This window comes from Eupeodes corollae, chromosome 1 (assembly GCF_945859685.1).
Source record: "Eupeodes corollae chromosome 1, idEupCoro1.1, whole genome shotgun sequence".
Lineage (NCBI taxonomy): Eukaryota > Metazoa > Arthropoda > Insecta > Diptera > Syrphidae > Eupeodes > Eupeodes corollae.
The window spans coordinates 10,996,050-11,020,427 of NC_079147.1; the positions used below are offsets into that span (position 1 = coordinate 10,996,050).

Here is a 24,378-nt window from a genome sequence, read left to right on the forward strand (position 1 = left end):
TTTGAGAACAAAGTTTACTTAAGTTTATTTACTCTTTTAATTATGTTAATTTTTTTTTTATAAATTTAACAATAGAAGGGAAAACAAATCTGCTACGCATATATTCCGAAATAAAATAAACAACATTTCAATGACAATACAGTTGTCAGCTGTAAAAGCGTCACATAAAGTACGACCGAACGCGTGGTTGTGGTTAAACTATAGGTCTGTTCCAGTCATTTCTCGCACTAAAAGTTGACCAAATGTCCAAATTGAGGAGTGGGGATGATAGAAACAAAACTGTCAAAATTTCTGGAACGTTTTTCGCATCAATTTGCATGAGTTTGGATTACTTTTTAACGTCAAAAAATATACTCTAGCAGAGTTACCGAAGATTATTGATGAATTTCAATCCACTTAATTATTAATAAGAATCCATTAAAATAAATATCAACATAAGTAAATTAATATTTATTTAAAATAAAATTAAAATTATTCGTTAAGTTGCGAAATTTAAATGATTTATTTCCTAAAAAATTCACTACAATTTTCTATAAGTATTGACAATTCTATATATTTTTGTAACTACAAATTTCTTCTTCAGTAAAGCAGTATTCACATGAGCGCGACCAATGAACGACGAATGAATTACAAATTGTGAGTTTATACATCCACACTCGCAACGAATAAAATAATCACGCGCACTTAACCTAATAAATCATTGTCAAACAAATCAATTGTCAAAGTCAAACTTCATTCGCGACGAATTAAAAACTCCCATGTGACAGAAATGTCAAAATCGATAAATATTCGTTCATTCGTTAGTCGTTGGTCGTGCACATGTGAATAGTGCTTTACAGTTTTATGAAAAGATATTAATTTTATGAAATTTTTTTGATTAGTTAAAGGAAATAGACGATATGAACAATCTGAACAATATTCACATTAAACAAAACTAAAATTACTTGGGCAACCCTTAGTCAATCCTTTTTTTTTCTTCTGTCATTAGTTTCCGTGAAAGTGAAATCGAATTTGACAGCCAGCCCAGATGAAATTTGGTAGATTAAATTTCTTTTGTAAGAATTACCACAACTTTTCGAGTGTGGAACGACTTTGGACTAAAAATTACCAAAACTCGCAGTCTGAAACTGTTTGAATCTAGGTGTGGAACACACTATATAATAATCAAAAACAAAATGTGCAGCTAACTGTAAAAAAATGTTTATTTTTTTGCTGGACGAAGCAAAAAAAAATTTGAAAAAAGCACTGACCATTTTTTGGCTTATGCTTTCATATACAAGATATTTGTACCAGATGAAAGCTAATGTTTGGCTTTAGAAATTTCGATATATGTATTTGATTTAAGAGTTGGAGTAGTAAAAATTAAGAAAATCTTTGATTTTTATCACTGATTTTCTTGATTTTTACTACCCTAACTTTAAGTGTAAGTGTCACTAAATATCCAAAACCGATTTTGAAAACATTCATTTTTAAGCAAAACAACAGCTTTCATTTGGTACCAATTTCATTTGTGAACGCACTGGGCAAAGTTGCCATTCTCCTTTTACTTTTGAAATTTTGAAGTGACATTTGCGAAGGGACTACAGCGTTCAAAAATTAGATACAAGGTTTTCATTTCTTAAAACGATAATCGTTAGACGATAGCGTTTTGACGATAGTCGTGCGTTTGCACGACTAGTAGGTATGGTCTGCTATTAATTTTCATTGCAAATTGAAGTAAAAAATGAAAACAAATACACAAAAAATACAATGAATTCGGTTACGAAGAAAATTAAGAGATACATGGGACCTTTTATCTATTCTAACCTATATGTAAGCATTTTTTTATATACAAAACATAAGTAATCTCTCTTAATTCTTGTTAAATAAATACAAAAATTGTAGTTTTGGAATTGCAAAAGAGGACATCATAATGATATTATAAACAATAAAGCACTAATCCATAGTAGTTTTGGAAACAACAAATATTTTTAAAGCCAAGTTATGTTCCCTGTGCAGCTGATTTACAAAAATATCAGACATTAAACAAACATTTTGATATTATAGTTTTATCTTCGGCGACAACAAATGAAAACACATGTTTTGCAAATTTTTAAAAATTTCCCATAGAGAAAAACCAAGTTAAATAAGATTTTCAAGTTATTGAACAAGCATTATCTTTCGTTGAGTTCATTTTGACATTTCAGTCATAGTATAAGAGTACATATTTGGAATATACTCAACGAACTTATATTGAAAACGATTGAACGAGACGATAGTAATAAAGTTACGTTAAGCAAATTATTGACGACATCGTTAATGATAATCGTTTTGACGAATATCGTTTCGGAAATTACCGAATGACTCCCAAGGATTTTTTTATTTTCGGGAAGAAGCATTTAGAAATCCTCAAAATTACATCTTAATAGACAAACTTCTGTCTTTTGAATCCATAAAAGTTTTATAGTTTTGTAAAATAAATAATTTCTTGATGTATCGTGGATAAAAGTAAGTAAAAAACAAATGAATGCCGTAAGTCGTAAATAAATTAAATTGGGTGGCGCAACAGTCCTTTGCGAACTAGGCCCTAGTGACTTACAAATCTCAACTATTCCTGTCTGCGAGTAATGTTGTCAGGAATGGTAAGTCGTAAATACCCGTTGATTGAATGTGACGAATAAAGTTTTGTAACTGCTAGTTGTCTATGTTTTGTTGTTCCCTAAACTATGTTCAAAACAAGGTTTAAAACTTTTACAAAACCCACATAACAATATTTTGTGTGAGATACAAAATTTGAAGTCAATTTCTATCTTTGTTCTCCTAATACTTGAGTCGAAAACTCTTTCTTATTAGGTTTTTGTGGTTCGTTAAAAAAGTTGTCAGCTAATTTTTTCTAAAAACATAACTAAAAATTACCAACTACATTTGGTATATGATAAAATAATTTGATTTCAAATCTATTTTTGGAAAGGAGATTTTTATTGGAAAACCAAGTTTTAAAAATGTTAGTAGCATTTCTTAAAAGTTTTTATTTTTATATAAACAAAAATATAATGTTTTTTTTCGAAGAAAATTTAGCACAGGATGAAATCATTTTGAAGTCAATGCCTTCATTTATTCACAAGATATCGAGAATCAAACATTAATATTGTGTTCAATTTGACGTAGATTTTAATTTTTATGAACAATTTTACTATTGAATTTTCATAGACATCTCTCTAGAAACCTTCTAATTATATTGTACCTTGAAATGGCGAGACATTTCAACATTTTCAACAAGTTAATAATTTCTATTTCGTGATGTCTTTTTGTTTAAACCAGTGTTTTTCAAGCTTTTACATGAAACGGACCCTTTAGTACGAACCAATATTTCGCTACCCCCCTATCCAATGCTTTTTTTCGTACCGTCGAACTACGATAGCTCGAATTTTGTTTAATTAAAATAATGTGGCAACACCTTGCTTAGCTTGTATAATTGTATGAAGGAAATTTGTATTCGTTCCTAGTGTGGATAATATGGAACACGAATAAAGTTTGACAGTTCGTATCAACTACAATTTTTTTCACGAAGAATAAATTTGTTTTCTTAAATTTATTAATATATGATATTAATATAAAGTATTCACCATAAATCAAATAGACTCTATATTGCTATCATTTTGTTAAAAATTTGTGTGAAAATATGTCTTCAAACGTATATAAACTCACATTTTGTAATTCATTCGTCATTTGTTGGTCGCGCTCATGTGAATACTGTTTTAATTATCATTTTTCTTAATAAATCTTAAAACTGTATTGTTTTTTGTTTTTAACTGCAGTACTTTCTCAACCTTTAGGAATTCTTCTTAAGAATCTACGCGAACCCCTTATAAGGCCTAAGGGGTCGCGGCCCACTTGTTGAAAAACACTGTTTTAAACTATAAACTATATTCATTCCGAAGTACTCTCAAAAATGCGGTAAAAAATATTCTGTAACCGTTAATTGGTCTTCTGAAAAAATAAAAATTGAGCCCTTCTACGTTAAGCAAAACAACAATGAGTTTTCATCTGGTTTAAATGGCTAAAATCAGTAAGGTATAGAATTGACTTTGTTATCAATTTAATGTCTGAAATATTGACTTAATTCAGAAAAAAAAATATAAAAATACTAAAATTAACCTATTTTGTGTGTCCATTAAACAATATAATTTATTAATAAAGTAAAATTAAAATGAAATCATAGAAAACCATTCCGGGAACCATTCAATGAAAATATCGATAATCGATCAAAAATAATTGCAAGTAAATAGCTGCGTTCAATATCAGACAGAGAGGGTATCCGGATACCTTTTTGTTAGTGTTTTACTTGTAAAATAACAGCTGAGATGTCGAAAAAGTAATCTTAAGAATTTCTGGTTTATGAACATAGGTATCTGACATATGACACATATTATTAAACACATGGTTGAATAATGTCAAGAAGATGAAAATTGATTTCTGCTCTTTGTATACCACTTGGAGAATTTCGAAAAATGCAAAATGAGCAGAACTCTTAGCTAAATGGTCCTACCATTAAGCTTAAACCTTATCTACTGTGAACAAACCAACTCAAAATCTTACCGCACAACAACAACAACTTCTGCTCTTTCGGAAATGAGAACGAAATTCTTCCAAACTATATCTAGGTATTTTTACTTCATAATAGTCCTCGTTTTCGCTAGGATAGTTTTCTGTTAATCGTAAATCGTTTAAAACCTCAGATTTCGCAAGTAAATTATTAATCTATAGAATTCCAATTGAGCTAAGAGGAAATTTAACATGGACTACAGATTAAGTTTATCTCTTATTATTATTGTTAAGCACCTATCAATTCATCATCATCCGACGAACCTGTTGAATTATCCAATAAATCTTTTATCTTACAACAATTTTGACTTCGAAGCTTAAATGTTTCTCTGCTTTTTGTGAACAGCTGAAAGTTGTTTTTATTTTTGTACAGCTATCTCAATAAATCTATCCAACTTGTTCAACAAGTTACCTAAAAATCCAACTATCCAAGATACCCTATCCAACACGGGATTGAACGCAGCCATTGGGATTCAAACGTCAGTCGAGGAAGAGAACAATAACAAAGCCGACTATCAGAGTATTAATCTTCAGATAAATTATATCTAAATGGTAAGTACCTTTGTATTCATTATTCTTAGAACGCACATCAATAGTCTGTCATCAATAATACGTGAACGTATTTATTAAATTTAAATATTGATGCAATTCTTTTTTACAACACGAACTAACAAAGTTACATCAAATATTTTCCTTTTGTCAAAGACAGATCGCAATCAAGATGCCCGCCGAATAATCAAAGAGCTCGCTTATTTGAAATAGTCATTTCGTGAACTTTGATTTCGGGAACGTTCCTTACATGGTTTGACGTATTTAGCTTGTAGAAGATTTTGAATGTATTGTTTTCATTATTGCTTTACATAATATACCAATGTTAATAAACAAAGCTTAAATGATGTGCTTTGTTTTGTTTTTGTTGATTTTATCAAACTTAAAAAAACGTTCTTAAACCGATGGTTTTCTGTAAAATATTTACTACTAAGCGCCGAGCCCTTCCCGCCAATTTATCGTAAGCGACAAAATAAGTTATTTCGTAAACGACAAATCAAAAGCTTACTGTTGGCCCTTGATACAACTTGTACCCATAGTCAGTATTGGAAATTATTAATTATGCTTAAGTTAAGACATGGCAATAGCCTTGAAGACTATAAGTGTTACTGGCAAATTTTAAAAATTAAGTTTTCTTTTTTATTGAAAATGTCGCTTACGATAAAATGGAGGGAAGGGCTCAATATTACTAAAAAAAAGGATAGAATTTTGTGCTCTGCCCTGTCAAAGTTTATTAATATACAAATTTTGCAAAAGTATAAACTAAAAGTCATCATTATAGCTTGCAACTTTTTTTTGTCATAAAACCAATTTTGAAATGTGCTACCTTGCTGATTGATAATAAGTTAGCAACGCTACCAAAAGTACATAGAACGACATCATCAAGACTTTCAAAACTAATCAATTATCGAACTTCTAATTAAACATGATCAGTAAGTTGTTTAATCAATTTTTTTCCAACTATTGTCATGAATGATTAATAATATACGCAGAAATTTGAGCAGTAGTCACTTTTGAAAATGTCATCTTTTGACAGTTAACAATTGAAACTACGCTATTAATGAAACTTGAGTAAAATTTACAACAAAAATGGTTACAATTTTCAAGTGACCGTGTGCAACATTAAAGCATTTTATTTTGTGGTTTTATCTTTTTTGCAAGTAAAGACAAAATATTTAAATTTTCCTTTTTTTTCTATATTAAAATGAAACCTCTAATTGGAAAACCCTGTTTAAAAATCTTTATATCAAAAAATAGAATTTCATTGAATTGAATTCTCAATCCCTGTTAAGTCAACTCATTTTCCAAACAATAACACCTCCAGCACTCGGTTTATGTGTAGTGTACCTAAATACCTACATGTAATTCTATTTCAATCTCAATATTTTACCCGAAACCCATTTCCTTCTTTTCTTCAAAAAGTAATCGTGGTCGTCTTTTGTCGTTGTAAATATTTTTTTTTCTGATGCAGTGGGCAGTTGGTTTGTGTGTTTGTTATTTTTGTAAACTATTCCGTAGGCTTTGAGTTGGTAGAAAATTTATAACACTAGTATCCTTCTTGCCACTGCCACAAATCTTATCTTCAAGGCTTGTTTGATAAACAATTCTCTCCCCATTGACTCCGCGTTCACTATTCACAATGACATTTTCATCGAAACTTATTTGTCTCTTGCACTTCTTGCGACAATTTAATAACTTCCCTCTCGCCTCGTCCGGATGGTCTTTGATGTTGCTGTTGGCGTTTCCCTCATCTGGTTCTGCCATCGTGACTCCAATGGCAATGACTTCGTCTTCATCTTCGTTATCTAAGGAACTCAACTTCCGGCGGTTGTTTGCCAGAGAAAGCTTTCTGCACTCGTCGATAACAGTTGACGAGTCACACTTTGACTTCGACGACAGCATTCCCACTTCGCACTCCTTCTGTTGCAAATCAATTTTAAGGCCAACTCGATTCCGCAGGTCGTCCGAGGGGCGACGATTGGAGCTCCGCGATAGGAAACTCGACGATGTGGTGTTGGTGGTGAGGGTGGGTGTACGATGACGGAATTGGAATGTCTTGGCGAATGGCTTGCAGCAGATGCACAATTTAAGGAATCCCTTGCGAAACTTTGTTGACATTAAATTATAAAGAATGGGATTTATGGCTGAGTTAAGGTAGAGCATGATGCGGGAGAAGTACAACAAGTTGTAGTACCGCTCGACGCCAACGGCAAAGAGAGCTTGATCCGAGCTAAGGATAATCCACAGAGTGAGTACTCGGAAGGGCAGCAAACAGAGGAAAAACGATAAGACTACTGCACCCAGCATCATCACAACTTGCTTGCGAGCTTTGTAACTGAACTCGGGTTTAGTTGGTCGTATTTTCATCATGGGGCCGTCCTTGGATATTAGGTTCTTGGCGATGATTCCGTATAAGATGATGAGGATTATTAGGGGAATGACGAAGAATATCGAAATTGTCATCAGGAAGAAGGCTATCGTCCATGTGGTGACGGCTTGAGTGAGGCAGGCGGCAACATATGATCCGTCAAAGTACTCCACGAACTTGTACTCGGCCACCCAGAGGATTGGACTACAAATGTAAGTGTAAATATTGAGGGTCAAAAATAAAAGGCATCGAACTTGGCCCCGAAGTGTGGCCTATGATTTTTTTTTTATTTTTTGAAACACACCGATGATCAAATTATGTAGGTTAAAAATGGCTAAACAAGCTAGTTTATGAATAAGTTGATAAAATTTTGACTGATTTAAAAATGGTGGTTAAAGTTTTTGAAATGTAATCTCTAAGCAAAAGAAATTCTTCTAGTTTTTGTAGTTTTGATTTCTTTAAAAAAAATTTAAAACAGTGCAAAAAAGCTAAAATGATCTTAAATACGGTATGTGATTTCTAGGAAATGTGCAAAGAAAGACAGTTTTCCAAAATTATCGATGGTGAATTATCCTATAAAGTTTATCTTAATACAGTGCTGGGATATTTTTTTAAGTGAAATATGGTTATGTGGAGGTTTATACAAAAATTTTGAAGGTCAGATATCCTTGTTTTGAGATCTTTTAAGAACATTTTCTTAGAGTAATCTTATTCTCCACGTGATTTCAATAAGCTATGTGAACATTTGATTGAGTTTTTACACATTTTTGTGACTTTTCATTCAACATCACATGTTGCCAATTTGACTTTAATAAGATTTGTATAAATTTAAAGTATGTCAATTGTTTGATTTTGGAAAAGATGGTGATACAAACAAAATTCCAAAACTTTGTTTATGCTAAAAATGATGAGTAGAAACGTTTTTGAAGGCTTGGTGCGCTCATTCTTCGATGACGTACATCATTTGAAAGAATCCATACAAATTCCCAAAACAATTATTCTGACTTGATATTTTGTTCATTTTTAAAAACAAACCGGACTAAACCTTCATAACATTTGAACACAATGAGTCATTCATACCGTGGTTTCATGTTAATAGAGCTATTATTTGAATCCGTTCAAACTTAGATGTCATCGGAAGCTTTTTAATATTAGTTGAATTTCTGTCATTTATGATTATTTATCGATTAAAACTGTATACTAAAGTTGTAAGTCAAACGTAGTCAATTTTCGAGATGATTACGGTCACGCACTCAAGGGGTTATTAGTACCCCTAAAATGTATTTTATTAAACACAGTGCGAGCTTTAGTAAAATAGGGAAGGATTTAAGAGAGGATATTGGAGTACATTTGTCTTAAAGTTCTAAACAATAAAATGGAATCGAAAAACAGAATTAGGCAAAGCATTACACATTCTGGATGTGCGGTTAAAGAAATAATCTCAATACTTGACAGTACGCCCGAAGTTGAGCTCAAGGGTACGCTGATAAACATTCCTAAACGTTCGAGTATTACCGCTGAAATGTTTAAGGGATGGATTCCAACTGGCTAATTCGCAAGAACATTGTTCGTTAAAATATGTATAACACAGTTATACAGTCAGTTATTGATATTATATATTGCCATCAAAGCCCTTTTTTGAATCCTATCACAGTGATTTAAACTCGTTTTTGGGCACTTGTCCAAAAATGCAAATGAAAGCTTTGTAAATTACAGCCTGATCGGAGGGGGTGTACAAATTTCTTGCACCGTAGGAGAAATCGTAAGTTCCTAGCAGCTTTTTTGGCAATGTTGAATATGGAATCATTCCATAAGAGGTGATCAGGTAGAGGAATACCGAGTACTGAAAGTTAATTAGTTTCCTGGATGCAAGTGCCACTCATGAATAGTAGCATCTGAGGTGGGTTACGCTTTAACGACAGAAGACAGTATTGAGTTTATAAAGTACTAAATTCTACACGGTTAGTAATTCCTCATTTGAAAATGCTGCCGTTGAAGTTCCACATTAGAAGAAACGAATATGAAAAGCTGAGGTTCATCGTTTCCATGAACTTGGAAAGAGGGGACGTAAGTGCTATTGGACGATAGATATTTGGAGTGGTTGAAGGATTCGGCTTTTTAATAGCTCAGAAAGAGACCTGTATAGCAGAAAAGATGGAAAAGCTTGCGCAGTGGTTTTGCCAGCATTAAAGAACACCTATCAGCGGTTTTGTGTATGTCGGTTTTGTGTATGTCTAGCTCTCTCAGTACTCTTGCAACTCTTGCACGAATGCGAAAGAAGATTCGTTTAATGCTGATAAATTTATCGATTTATCGAAATAATTGAAGATCAACAAGAAGAGGCAAAACTATTCTTTTGCCAATATTTTGAGATTTGAAACTGGTAGATTTTTTCTCCGTGCGGCTACACGCAGGACCGTGTTGATGCGAATAATTCACGAACTCTCCACGCAATTCTTAGAATTTAAAACATCAAAACTGATTTAATAAATGTTTTTGATAGTGACTTGAATTACTTAAATTGCACTTTCCACTGTATTGCCTTAAAGCAAGGATATCTTTGGATATCATGCCTGCAGCATGGCAGATCAACTGCAATTTTCTTGCCACGTCGAAGTTCTTGCTTTACCTCCTCGTGGTGGCCCCCGGAAAATGATTTGTGTATCCCAATATACATAAGTTAGCAAGAATTGCAAGGGCTAGAGAGATTACCGCGCTTCCTAATTGAACACCATTCCGCTACATAAACAGAAGTTACGCCTCGAATAATTAATGATAACTCGTTGACGACTTTTGGCTATTGTACTCAGACAAAGATTGGTTTCTGGAATGTGAGGACGCTCTATTTTGGCCATGGCCCAGGAAACGCTCGAGAAGCTGGAGTTGGGTTACTCTTTACAAAAACGGCAACCAGAAGCCTTATTTCGTGGATGCTCCTTGGGGAAAGGCTTATCAAAGCTAGTTTCAGAGTAGAGCACGAACCGTCACCATTATAGAGTGTTATGCAACGACGAAGTTTGCATCTGAGGAAGAAAAAGAATACTTTTATAGTCAACTAGGATCCGCCTACAACAACACTCCCCGCTAAGGTTAGCAGTAACAACAACGGGCTAAGGTATGTGATGGTTGCTCACGGATTCGGCAATGGCAATGATAATGATGAGAGGTTCATTGACTTCTGCAACGCCAATAGAATTGTGATTGGTGGCACTATGTTTGAGCACAAACTTTGTCATAAAATTAGCTGGGTGTTGACGGACAGGCAAGCGTCTGCCAACCAAATTGACCAATTCACGATTGGTCGACGCTTTACAAGCAGTCTCTTGGATGTACGAAACAGATGAAGTGCCTATATAATACTTGCCCGTGACCACCACTTTATGATAGCTACCCTTAGATTATGTACAGCTACAGTTCGAAGATCTAAAGGAAAAACAAGAGCCCCCAAATTCAACGTCGCCAGACTAAAGGATCCCACGACTCGTCAACAGTTAAGGGACCACCTGTCACACGAAATGAGAACAATCAGCAGCACAGTACACGACGACATCGAACACCATTGGAATGCTATGAAAAATGTTTTCATTTCAGGTTCTGACAGAATAGTTGGTCGCAAAAAAGGAAGCAACAACATTTGACTTTTAGAAGAATCTTGGGCAAGGATCAATGAACGCAAACAGTTAAAGGCTCGAAGAACTGCTGCACAAGAGGAAGAAAGAAAACGAGCTGGAGTCCTCGTATCACATCAAAAAGAGAGAGGTTCACCGCAGTGTGCGCCGCAAAAAGCGTAACTACATCAACGCATTGGCGCAAGAAGCAGAAGATGCTCCAAACAGGTGCGACAGCAGGACCGTTTATAGAATAACCAATGAGCTGACAGGTACACACAGCTCAAAGCAACACCTAGCGAAAGAAGTAATGGGTACTGTGATAAGTTCGGTGGACGAGCAAGTCATAAGGTGGAAAGAACACTTTTCCTCGGTGTTTGCAAAAAACGTGCAACCTTCTGAAGCGCCTGAACAAACTAATCCCCGAATCACCACCGGTAAAGATGAGATCGTTGCCGCAATTAAAGTACTTAAGAACAACAAAGCGGTAGGACTTGATGGAGTTCCGGCAGAGCTTTTACAAGCAGGGCCAAAGTCATCAAGTGAACTGCCTCATCCGCTCATAAAAGAAGCCTGGACCACCGAAAGCTTCCGCGATGAGTGGAAAAGGGGAATTATCGTCATGTCCCAAAATAGGAGATCTTACAAAGGGCGAAAACTAGAGAGGAGTTTGCGTTCTACCAGCCCTTGCCAAAATATAAGCAAAAGTTATACTGGAACGCATCAGAAAACACCTTGAGGCCACACTTCATGCCGAACAAGCAGGATTCCGCGCTGGATCCTCCTGTATTAATCACATTAACACCCTGCAGATTATTATTGAACAGTGCTGAATATCGATCACCACTTCACCTGCTGTTCATCGACTTCGAGAAGGCCTTTAATAGCGTTAACAGGGAGTATATCTGGTTAGCTTAACGGAGGGGAGGCATTTCCGAAAAATTAATTGCTATTATTAAAGCAGCATATTATGATGGATCCAAGTGTCACGTTCTGCAGATTGGTAGATTGTCAGATGATTTTGAAATCCGAAGCGGAGTCAGACAGGGCTGTATTCTGTGGCCAATATTGTTTTTTTTGGTGATAAGCGATGTACTGCGCTCAGCTCTGTCAGGTAACGAAGGGATCCAATGGACTTTGACATCCTATTTAAAGCATTTGGATTACGCGGACGATGTTTGATTACTCTCTCATAGGATCATGGATCTCCATCAAATGACAACAAGTGTGGAGAGAGAAGCAGAAGTTGTTGGGTTGAAAATTAATTCCGGCAAAACGAAAATGATCAGCCTCGGAACCCGACTATCTTGTCAAATAAATATTTTCTCGCAACCGGTGAAAAAGTGAAGAGCTTCCAATACCTTGAAAGCATTGTTTCCATCGAATGCGGAACCGAACAAGAGGTCATCTGCCACATCGGCAAAGCAAAAGCAGCTTTCGGTATGCTGTCAGAATTTTGGAGGAATAACTCTATCAGCTAAAGAACAGAGGTACCACTGTTTCGCACAAATGTCGAATCTCTGCTTCTTTATGGGTGTACCACTTGGAAGGTTACTTCAGCCATAACAAGAAAGATGCAAACCTTCGTAAGTAGATGTCTTCGTATCATCCTAAGGATTTTCTGGCCAAACCGTATTTCTTATGAGGTCCTTCATAGAAGGAAAGGTCAGGAAACTATAGAATATATAATACGTGGCAATGGATTGGACAAACGCTTCGAAAAGGTAACGACTACTTTGCAGGCCAAGCAATGCAGTGGAATCCGCTGACATAAGAAGGAAGAAGAGCTGAACGACCGAGAAGCACATGGCACAGGAAACAGTACACGATGGCGCGTAGGCGCAGTAGAGGCTCTATTACCCTAAAGGGGTCCTCAACGGACTTAACAGGTCTGAGAACCTAAGTAAGTAAGTAAGGATATCATAATGAACACTTTAAAAATCCCCCCTTTTTGAGAGAGGGCTGATATAAAAAAAAAAAAACCATTTTATAATACCCGACCACCATCAGATTCAATTTAAAATAGTAGACCAATCTTCAGGTTTCCAGAAAAACCTTCAGCCAAAAAATTAATTCGAAAGAATTTAAGTCCCCATTTCGGTTGAAAATAAAATTCACTTTCAAAGAAGTTTGGGGAAAACACTAGTAGCTATACATTAATCACAAATTTAAAAAATAAGCTTATTTTTAGGCACTCAAGCCCCTCTCTATCAAAATCCTTTGATTTACGTTGACTTTTCAGTTTCAAAAATCAAATTAAACCAAAAACAAAACAAACAAAAACCGTTAATTTCTTTTGATAAATGACATTTCAAAAACGTTTACCATCCAGTTTTTTGGACTACATGAGAATAGAGTGTGCTATATTTGAGAAGAGGAGGACATAATAAACATTCAAATATTTGGAAGCAGCTATTACAATAATAATAATAAAATGGGTTGCCAAGAAGTGATTTAATGATATAATGATAAAACTTTTGCTGCTCGATTAGGATATAAAAATAACAAAACAAAACCCCTTTCTCTATCTCTTTTAAAAGTTCATTCGAGTTCTCCAGCCTATTCATGCGAAGGACATCTTCTCATCATCATCATCATCGTCAGGATATCAGGAAACAACATTTGTTTACACTTTTACAAAAACAAAGACACACACAGAAAAAGGATGCTATATGATTCGATGATGGTTTTTGTGTTTGCATAAACTTAAGTGTATAGAGGATTATAATATTTTATTTTTATTTTAACAAGTGTCGTCCTTTTTGTTTTGTATATTTTCTATTTTTACTACGATGTCCAAACAAAACATAATATCACACCGCACTTGGAGAAATTCAAAGGATCATTAGTTACACCACAACAGAAAAATACAATATGGAACACCATCTCGAATACATTTAGACACAGAAAAAGACAATAAGGACACACAAAAGAGCACACTTTTCTACTGCTGTTGGTTTTGTTGTTGTTTTATAAATAATAAATAATAAATCAAACGAAAGACAATCATGTTTACATTAAGGTTTTGTATTAGGTTCCTATAGGCACGAACAGGGTGTTCCATTAGTATGGTTATATTGTGTTATTTTAAAACCATTTGTGGATAGGATGTGTGAAAACTAAGCAAAAGGATTCAGATCCGGATGAGGCAAGTTACCAAATTTTATCATATTCTGTTCGAACCATTACTAATGGAACACTCTGTACACAAATTAAGATGAATAATGTCTTTTTATATTATTTTGTTGTGGAAATGTTGCAGGAAATGAATTTATATCCTTTTGGTTTGGGGAAGGTATTATCAAATTAGGATAGAAGCAGAAGCACAGATAGAAGCATATAATTAACAATGGAAAATAGGCAACTATACATTTATAGAACATGCAAATCAATACATATATCTTTTGAACATTATGTACATATCCTGGAATAAAAGGACTTAAAAGCATCGGATATAAATAAAATGGCATTTAATTGAATTTCTATGTAATTGATGATGATACCAGAAAGATATACATCTTCAAAGGATTAATGACAAAAGAAAAAGGAAATGAAGGCTGATTCAGAAAAAGACTGATAAAGAAGATGGAAGTACAATTGGAAGTGAAAAATGTTTGAGAACTTCATGATTGAAGTTTACCTAAATAAAATAGTTGTTACTTCTTTTTCAATTGTTTGAATAATAAAGAAACTTTAAAATGCAATATTTAGGTCTTCCCTTTCTTAATGTTCATTGAAATGTAAACTAAACTTTTGTGAGCAAATAAACTTTTATTCCCTAGATAAAGTAACAGTACATCGCTAAAACGTTAAAGAAGAGGATACGTATTAAGGTGGCTAATAGTCTAAGACTATTTTAAAACTGATTATTATTTTAAATTTTGTAATATGAAGTGTGTTTTGCTTATAACAGTATTTAACCAGATTTCGAGTCAGCTTAAGCGATTTCTTTCAAGCAGAATTGTCTTTTTGGAGTAAAGTCCTACTGGTCGTAGAGGTTAATCTATTCTCTTACAATAAGTTGACAGTACAATGAAAGTAAAAAGCAAAATAATTGTTGAAAGTGTGCATTTGTTTGATAGTATGCAAGGCCGGATTGAGGGGAGGGCAACCGGGGCCTCTACAAACAAGGTGACCCCACAATAGAAATAGAAAATTTTAGTGCCAAATTCCAACTAGTAAACACTAGTAAACATCTTTTCCTTTGACAAGTATTTTTGTTGCTCTTTTACCCTTACCTACAGCCTACAGTTCATACATGATCTAATCTTAAATAGCAGAAATCATTGATTTATATTTGTTTACTCCAATCATTCAATTAGTGAAATATCAAAATCCCAATCCTTTGATTTCGTGCAGAATTTGTTCACTTTTTTTACAGCCAATACAGAGCAGCATCGAATTCTGATTGAGAAATTATCGGAGAAGAAAAGCAGCCAGTTTTTAGTCTTGAAAAAGCTCAGCGACACTCGTTGGTCTTGTCGAACTGAAGCTACGAAAGCCTTAGTCAACGGCTGTTCGGAAATCGAAGAAGCTCTAACCAGTATATCTTCCAATAAAGAGCAAAATACATCGTGAGCAATAAAGAAACGCACATTCTACATAAGATGAGTTGTCTCAAACGTCTTTGTTTGCAACATTTTGGAACGATATCTTGGAGCGATTCAACGCTACAAACAAGATGTTGCAAGACCCGAAAATCATTCTTGAATCCGCAATGCGTACACTAGACCCATTGAAATGATTCGTGGAATCAAAACGAAATGATTTTGATAAATACGAGGAAGCAGCCAAAAAAATATCCCATACTGATGAAGATGTACAATCACGCACCCGCAACAGAACGAGAAATGTGAGCTTGAATACGCTTGATTACGAGAAAGCACAAGACGAAAATCTGTCACCCAAGGAAACATACATGGTATCCGCCTTCATACCAGTAATTGACCAGCTTTACGTTTTTCCTACTGAAAGATTGTATGCCTATTAAGCTGTACGTTCGGGATTTGGATTCCTGGAATCACATCCAGAAGATGAATGCTGAAAATTTGCACGCTGCAACAGAGTCATTGGTGAAAGTGTATCCGGATGATTTAGACCCTAGTCTTGGTAATGAGTTGGTTCAATTTGTGTCTTTAATTGCCTCATACAAAAAGGAAAAGGACTATGGAACAGATCAATCGGCGTAACTATTCTACTACCAAATTCTGGAAAATCAAAATTTCAGAGCTACATTCCCAAACCTCGATATTGCATTGAGAATGTATTTGGTTTAGATGGTAAAAAATTGCACTGGAGAGGAGAGAGCTAATTTTCAAAAATGAAAATAATAACAAATAGGCTTTGAACAACGATGGGACAAAACCGTCTATCGAAGCTTACTCTCCTGAGCATTGAAAACGATTTACTCCGAAATCATTAACGATTTTTTGGCAAAAAAAGCTCGAAAGGATAATTCTTGTTTCCGTTTATATTTATATGTGTTTTGTTCAATTCTAAAGGAATCTACTTGGTTTCACAATAAATTATTTATTAAAAAACTGGAGTGAAAAAATGGTTTACTTTATTTTGAAAATAATTTCGGCCGAGTGGCCTCCGCTCCTTTATTGCCGCGAGGCCTCTGGACCTCTAAATCCGGCTTAATAGTATGTGTTAACAAAACGATGGTGTTTTTTACTGTAACTGTGCAATCTACTGGACGTGAGATATTAGCAGAAAATCATAACCAATATTTTTTACTTAATATCTATTATAAAAAATTTGTGGCCAATCGAGTCAAATGGTAGACATGTGCATTCAAGAGAACAAAGCGTCCACTGCTTTTTCTCAAAACCCACCTCTATCTTCCAACTCCTACTTTTACCTCCCCGCAGTGAACATCGGATGCCTAATACCTCAACTGGAGATTGGGTTGTAACCTCAGTTCAAAGTTTTTGGGGGCAGCAAACGGGAGAAAGGGGGAGAGGTGTTTCCACTAAGCCATCTCTCCTTATCCAGATGGCAGCGGACGAATACTCGAGACGGAACCAACGGTGGCGTATACAGTTCCAGTAAGGTTGATCTACTTAGTGAACACCTTATAGGGCTTCTTCTCCCAAGGGTACCAGTCACGAACCGAAGCCTGTAAAGACAATCAGGGGAACATTGTTGTAGAACCGCAGTCGATGCTGAGAATATGGAAAGATCACTTCTCAAAATTATATAACGGCGATGACGAACCGAACTCCGCTGTAAGGGAGATAAAACCACTCAACCTCGGCGATGCAGATCAACAATTCCGCCTACCCGACCTTGACGAAATGAAGAAAGCTATATCTAAAATTTAAGACAAACAAAGCTACTGGAGCTGACGGCATCGCTGCCGAACTATTCAAAGTTGCACGCGATGACTTGGTAGGTGGCATGCACTAACTCTTCTGCAAAATATGGTCGGAAGAAAGCATGCCCGATGAGTGAAATCTCAGCATAGTGTGCCCGATACATAAGAAAGGAGACCCTCTAAACGGCGCCAACTACAGAGGCATCAGTCTTCTTAACATTGCATATAAGATCCTCTTTGCCGTTTTATGTGAACGTATGTAGCCGTTCGTCAACAACCTGATTGGTCCTTATCAGTGTGGCTTCAGACCAGACAAGTCCACTATCCACCACATATTCACACTACGGCAGATCTAGGAAAAAACCCAGGAACTTCAAATCGATACCCAACACCTCTTTATCGATTTTAAAGCCTCGTATGACAGCATCTACAGGGAAGAGCTCTACCGAGCAATGTCTAGTTTTGGCATCCCTGTCAAACTTATCCGTTTGTGCAGAATGACGATGGAGAATGCACACTGCTCTATCAAGGTCGGAAAAGATCTTACCGATACACTTGATGTCAAAAAAGGTTTTAGACAAGGCGATGCACTGTCATGCGACTTCTTCAACATCGTTCTGGAAAAAATTGTGCAAAACTTAACCGTCAAAACTAGAGGCACAATCTTCCAAAGGTCCATCCAATTACTCGGATACGCAGATGATATTGACATAATTGGAGGATCAAAGCGTGATGTCAGTGGAGCGTTTTTGAGCATAGCGACGGAAGCGAAGAAGATGGGTTTAGTGGTCAATGAGGGCAAGACCAAGTATAAGTCATCAAAAAAGGACACTGAACGACGACGTCTAGGACAAAACGTTACCATAGACAACTATAACTTTAAGGCACCGCTATTAACACAGACGACGACACCAGCACTGAAATCAAACGAAGAATAACTCTTGCAAATCGCTGCTTCTTTGGACTTAGAAGGCAATTGAGAAGTAAAGCCCTATCTCGAGCATCTAAAATCACCATCCATAAGACACTCATCAACCCGGTTCTCATTTATGGCGCTGATGCCTGGACCCTGTCAAAGAAAGATGAGAGCGTCTTAGAATGCGTCGAGAGACAAATTCTTCAGGTTGTTTTTGGTCCCGTACGCATAGATGGAAAATGGAGGAAAAGACATAACGATGAACTGTACGGGCTGTACAGCGACACTGACCAAGTTAGCAGAATTAAAGTCCAACGGCTTAGATGGCTGGGTCATGTGGAGCGAATGGACATCAACGCTCCAGCCCGGACGGTCTTTGAATCCAATCCCGTGGGACAGCGCAGTAGAGGACGACCACGACTCAGGTGGCGCACGCAGGTGGGTGAAGACCTCAACCAACTTGGTGTGTGAAATTGGAGACAGCTAGCTAGACAAATAACATTAAGACTTTAAAATAAATCTTGTTAAAATCTCAAAAAGAATTTAAAAACTTTCTGACTCAATTATTTTGCCTAGATTTAATATGTAAGCAGTAAAGTTTTAATTGAAGCTCAATTCTCAAAAATGGCTTTACTAATTTATTTTACTAATTAGTCTCATAAGTCAAAGCGAATCCAAACAAAACGAATTCAAAACTTTTTATCTTCAACTTCCAGAAAACTTCCTTCCTGTATATAAAATAATATTTAAAGAAGACATCCTTTAAATGCCATGAAAATTAAACTACGTATATGTAGGAATGTATTTTGTACAGCCCCATAAAATAACCACTATAAACCAATTTAATTGAGAAGAAAAAATGTTTTCGAAAAAGGCCAGTTCCTTGATTTCTTTTTAAATTGAAGAAGCGCCTATATACATATACCTACCAAGGACTTTCTCCGGAAATTTTTATTGCTTAGGAGATTTCTTTTTATCCCTTAGAGACACCATTAAACGGCCTATCAAAAATCTTTTCCTCGATAGTCGTATAGTTATCTCTTTGGAACACTATATAAAATGTTTATTATCAAAAACAAATGCGATTGATTTATTATTCATGATGGCAAAACAACAACAAAAACAAAAAATAATTTACAAATCCTTTGTGTATATAAGCAAACTATAAGATTTAAGGATTCTTAAACAAAAACTTATGAAGGACGAATATTTATATAATACAAAGTAAGACAAAAACTTTCAACTTGCAAATACCTTCTAAATTAAAAGCTCTAAAAAACATGAATGCTTTAATTAAACATGACACACAACAAACAAAAAACAAACATGAACATAAAAATATATAAAGGCAAAATAAGACAAATTTGCACTAAACTTAAACAACGTCACGAAACGAACACTTATCCTTTCTTACCTGGTGAAGAGAGCAGCCACCCCCCATGCGAAAACACATATGAGAAAAGCGCGAGTCTTTGTGCACACGTAGCCGGCCTTGAGTGGCTCACAGATGGCGTAATACCTTTCAAAGGATATCGCCAAAATAGTAAGGACACTGGCATGGGCGACAGTCAGTTCAACAAATGGCACTGCTTTACCTGTAAATAGACACAAATCGACATATTATATAGACGAGGTCCTTGCATAAGATTTAACATAAGCTATCCTAAGAGTCGGTTTGAGTATACGATATGTTCTTGTATAGGGTGTTTCAAAGGTGTTTTATTTTTTAAGGAATTTACAAAATAAACTTGGGAGGTTCATTAAAGTGGACTACACGCTTTGGAGAGTATAAAACTAAGTGAACATTGTGGCACGATTTCGTCAACAAGGTGTTCTAATTGAGTTGGTACACTTTTTACAATTTTTGAGAGTCATGAAACATTGACAGTTTAGGGGCATACTTCGTGATTTCAAATTAAATTATAAATAAAACTTTAAGTGCTTAATTATCCTTTTAAATAATTAGACAGTCACTTTTGACGCACCCTGTTTATATATAGAAACAGAACAACACTCGAGAATAATTCGTGAGAGAGCAGCAAACTGGCATAAATCAGGGATATGGTGAAGATGTCAACGTACATCACACTCCAACTCCTCCCATCCACCTACTCGAGCTATGCCATCGCATATTTGTCGGCATAGATTTAAGTGCGGACCGAACACTTGTAACAAGGATAAGAGGGATGATCCAAAAATAGACGATAACGATGTAGCTGACGATTATTTTAGGATAATAGTCCCAATGGTTGTGATTGTAGCCTGTGATTGTAGATGGGAATTTCAAGTATCTGGGTTAATATGGGCAGGATTGTTGGCTTGTAATTTTGTTACGTTGACAATTGGAAAATGTGAAAACTGAATTGTTAATAACAGGGCTGGATTAGGCTTTCTTTTTTTTTGTTGTTGTGGTGGCTAATGACACAACATTTGTGTGAAGTTAAAGCTGCAAGAAATTGCTTTTATCAATTAGAGCCGAAGTGGTCTTATAGTATAAAAGGTCATCCGCAATAGAGAACAGAATTGTTTTAGTGTGCCAAGTGGAAACACATACCTTATTTTGTTAACTGAGTAATGAAAAGGTTGTTTTGTCTGTTCCAAATACTTCGTGATATTGTAGTAAAAAGCTTAATTTTCTTCTTCCAGTGTTACAGGATAGAAATTGCTGATTTCAAAAATCGAATTTAAGTTCAAACCGTTTAGGTGAGATTTAATTTCAGGCAAGCAACATTAACCACAAGACAAATTCTAAGTAAGTTACCTGAAATAAAACATATGTACATGTTAAAGCGCAAAATACAATCGTATGAAGGTGACAGTTTTCGAAGATTACATAGTACAACTAAGGCCTTCTTTATTCACATTACGGGCGATCCTGGAAAAAAACCAAGACCTTGATGCTTGACATATCTTCATCGATTTCAAGGGCGCCTTTGACAGCATCTACAAGGCCGAACTGTATAGAACCATGTCTAGCTTTGGTAACACTGCCAAAGTCATCCGTTTGTGCAGGGTGACCATTAAGTTTGGAAGCAACTTAACCGAATATTTCGACGCTCTAGACAAGGTCATGCGATCTCTTTAACATTGTGCTTGAAAGAAATGAGTTCACACGTCAACACTAGAGGCACTATTCTTCAAAAGTTGTTGACGACATTGACATAATTGGAAGAACTCAACGTAATGTGAATGGGGTTTTTCTATGAGTATTGGGACAGAGGTGGCAAAAATGTGTGCATCGCTTATTGGAGGAACATACATTTTGAGGAAGTTAAGAAGTTTGTCAACCTAGGCCCCGCAATGAACGCAGAAAGCAACACGAGTGCTTAGATCAAACGAAGTGTTACTCTTGCTTACCGCCGTTTCTTTGGGCTGAGGAAGCAAATGAGTAGTAAAGGCCTTTCTCGAGCAACCAATGTGTCGCTTAATAAGACCCTTATCATCTCCACCCTGCTTTATGGTGCAGAAGCTGGGCTATGTCAAAAACGGATGAAAGTAACTAGAATTATTTGGAGTTCTATGCGTTTTCGGAGAGTTAAGAAGAAGATGGAACGACGAGCTGTACAGTGATGTAGACTTCGCCAGAATGATAAAAGTCCAACGATTGAGATGGCTGATTAAAGTAGAGAGCATGGAAACAAATTCTCCGGACCAGACTCACTGGACAGCGCTGTAAAGGAAGACCGCGAATCAGTTGGCTCGCACAAGTGGAAAGGAAAGTGATCTCACCCAGCTTGAAGTTCGCTACTCCTTAGCTAGTTACCTACCCAGAGAAGTTTGTTAGTTGAGGCCCTAGTTCACACTATATTTCAGCGCCACCTTAAGTAAATCCTTCTATTTTAGCTCTCCCATGTTTGTTTTGTATCACCAATCAGCTCTTAAAAAATTTCCCATCAGCTCAAATTGAAAATTGTTTTTTTTTTTCAGACAAAATGTTTAAAGCGCTTCCGTTGCTTTTTAAAACGACAAATATTCTTAATGAATCGTATATTGACAAATAAATTTTTAAATTAATTTCCATTTGAATCTCCTAAATGAAAACATTGATGATGTATGCTCTCTGAAGCACTTGGATAGCTATTTCAATCATTTTGTGCATTTTTCAAGTGCGTTTACTCAAATATTCAATCAATTTTATGGATCCTGAATTGAATGTGTTCATTTATTCAATAAAATAAACAATGTCCATGGAAATGTTCATGTACACAAATGAAAATAAATGTATTGTTGCATATCTTTTAATAGTCTTCTATTTTACTCTATCTGGAAATGGTTCTATAATTTGAATCATGTTGTTTCTTAAAAACAATACAAAAACTCCTGAGAATTTCTGGAATTTTGTTTTTTTAATTTTCTAATGTTTTTGTATTTAAAATTGATGCAGCTAATGTAAATATGACATATTGGGAGTTATTTTAAGAGGTTGAGAAATTTAAATAAAAATACAAGGCAGAAATATTGTTGAAATTAATTTCGTTGCATTAATTTTTCAAATATGATAATGCTCGTTTAGCCGTGACTTTTCGTAACTAGTGTATCTTCCTAGATAGATAAATAGATGTTTAAATGAATAATGCAATTATTTTCAACAAAAATATTATCTCTTAAGAACAAAAGCATTGCCGTCTGCCTGATGTGACATTTCATAATAATGTTAAATAAACTTAAACACAAATTGTAAAATAAAATTAGTTAAACAAGGAGTTCCGGTAGTTCGAAAGAGATCGTCTTTTAAATCTCCCTGGTTCAATAAAAGACTTAAGAATTTAGAAAATGTAAAAAACAAGGCTTTAAGAAGATGTAAGGTAACAGGCAAATCTGAAAATAGAATTCGTTTTATGCAACTGCGACGGGAATTTGATTTTTTGAGTAGATTTCTATATTCACAATATATGAGTTTAGTTAAAAAGGATATGCAAATGCAACTCGAAATCTTTTTGGTTTTATTAAATTCTAAACGCAAAAGTTCTGCTTTTCCTAGCTCTATGGAGCTTGATGGAGAGACCTCCCATAGTACTGAAGCTACATGCAATCTTTTTGCTAAGTTTTTTCAAGCGAATTATAATATAGATATTATACCTAATAGTGAAAACCTGTATAATGATATAAGTTCTCAAGTTGATTTCAATGTGGTTTCTCTATCTGATCAAGAGGTATTTGAAGGCTTAGTTTCTCTTGATGTTAATATAAAAGCTGGAGTAGATTTGATTCCTCCTCTTTTGATATCGGCATGTGCTGTTTCGCTTTGTAAAGGACTAGAACTTATTTTTAATAAATCGCTCCATTCTGGGGTTTTTCTAGAAGAGTGGAAAATATCATTCATCAGCCCTATTTATAAAAGTGGTCTCAAGCACTTAATTAAAAACTATAGACCAATCTCAAAACTTTCAGCGATTTCAAAACCTTTTGAAAAGTTGGTGTTCAATAGACTTAGTTTCACGGTGAAAGACATAATATCTTCGGGACAGCATGGATTTTGTAGTGGTCGCTCCACTACTACGAATTTTTGTCTGTTTACAACTTTTTGTTTATCTGCTTTGGAAAAAAGAATGCAGGTCGATGTTTTGTACACGAATTTTGTGAAATCGTTCGATAGAGTCCATCATAGACTTCTATTAAGAAAGTTGGAAGTTAAATGCTTAGAATCTTATTTGTCAAATCGAAAACAGGTTGTTAAAATCGAAGGCAATCAATCCTTTTTTATTGAAGTCTTATCAGGACTGCCTCAGGGAAGTCATTTCGGACCCCTCCTTTTCAATCTTTTCGTCAATGACATTCCGAACTGTCTGCAATTCTCTAATTGTTTGATGTTCGCAGATGACTTGAAACTATATTCCCAAATTTCTTCAGTTGAAAACTGTGTTAATTTTCAAAAAGATATAGATGCGTTTTTTAATTAGTGTAAATATAATCATCTTGAGCTTAATATCTCTAAATGTAAAATATTTAGAGCTTCTCGTACAACACCTAAAGTGCTCTTCAGTTACAGTCTTGGCAATGAAAGTCTTTCAACCGTGAGTGAAATAAAGGACCT

At 35.2% G+C, this 24,378-nt stretch overlaps 1 protein-coding gene across 2 annotated transcripts in view; it reads right to left on the minus strand.

The window, feature by feature from the left end:
* Window positions 1-24,378, minus strand: part of LOC129938650 (growth hormone secretagogue receptor type 1) — an 87,918-nt gene that overhangs the window by 38,271 nt on the left and 25,269 nt on the right. Inside the window, exons 3-4 of one of the 2 annotated variants that reach the window (XM_056046322.1) lie at window positions 19,759-19,939; window positions 6,232-7,705 (exon numbers count right to left, since the gene is read on the minus strand). In XM_056046322.1, coding sequence (XP_055902297.1) covers window positions 6,628-7,705; window positions 19,759-19,939 — 1,259 coding nt within the window. In that variant the 3' untranslated portion in view covers window positions 6,232-6,627. Of the gene's footprint in view, window positions 1-6,231; window positions 7,706-19,758; window positions 19,940-24,378 lie in introns of those variants that run through there. The other variant, XR_008780479.1, reaches the window with a different exon arrangement.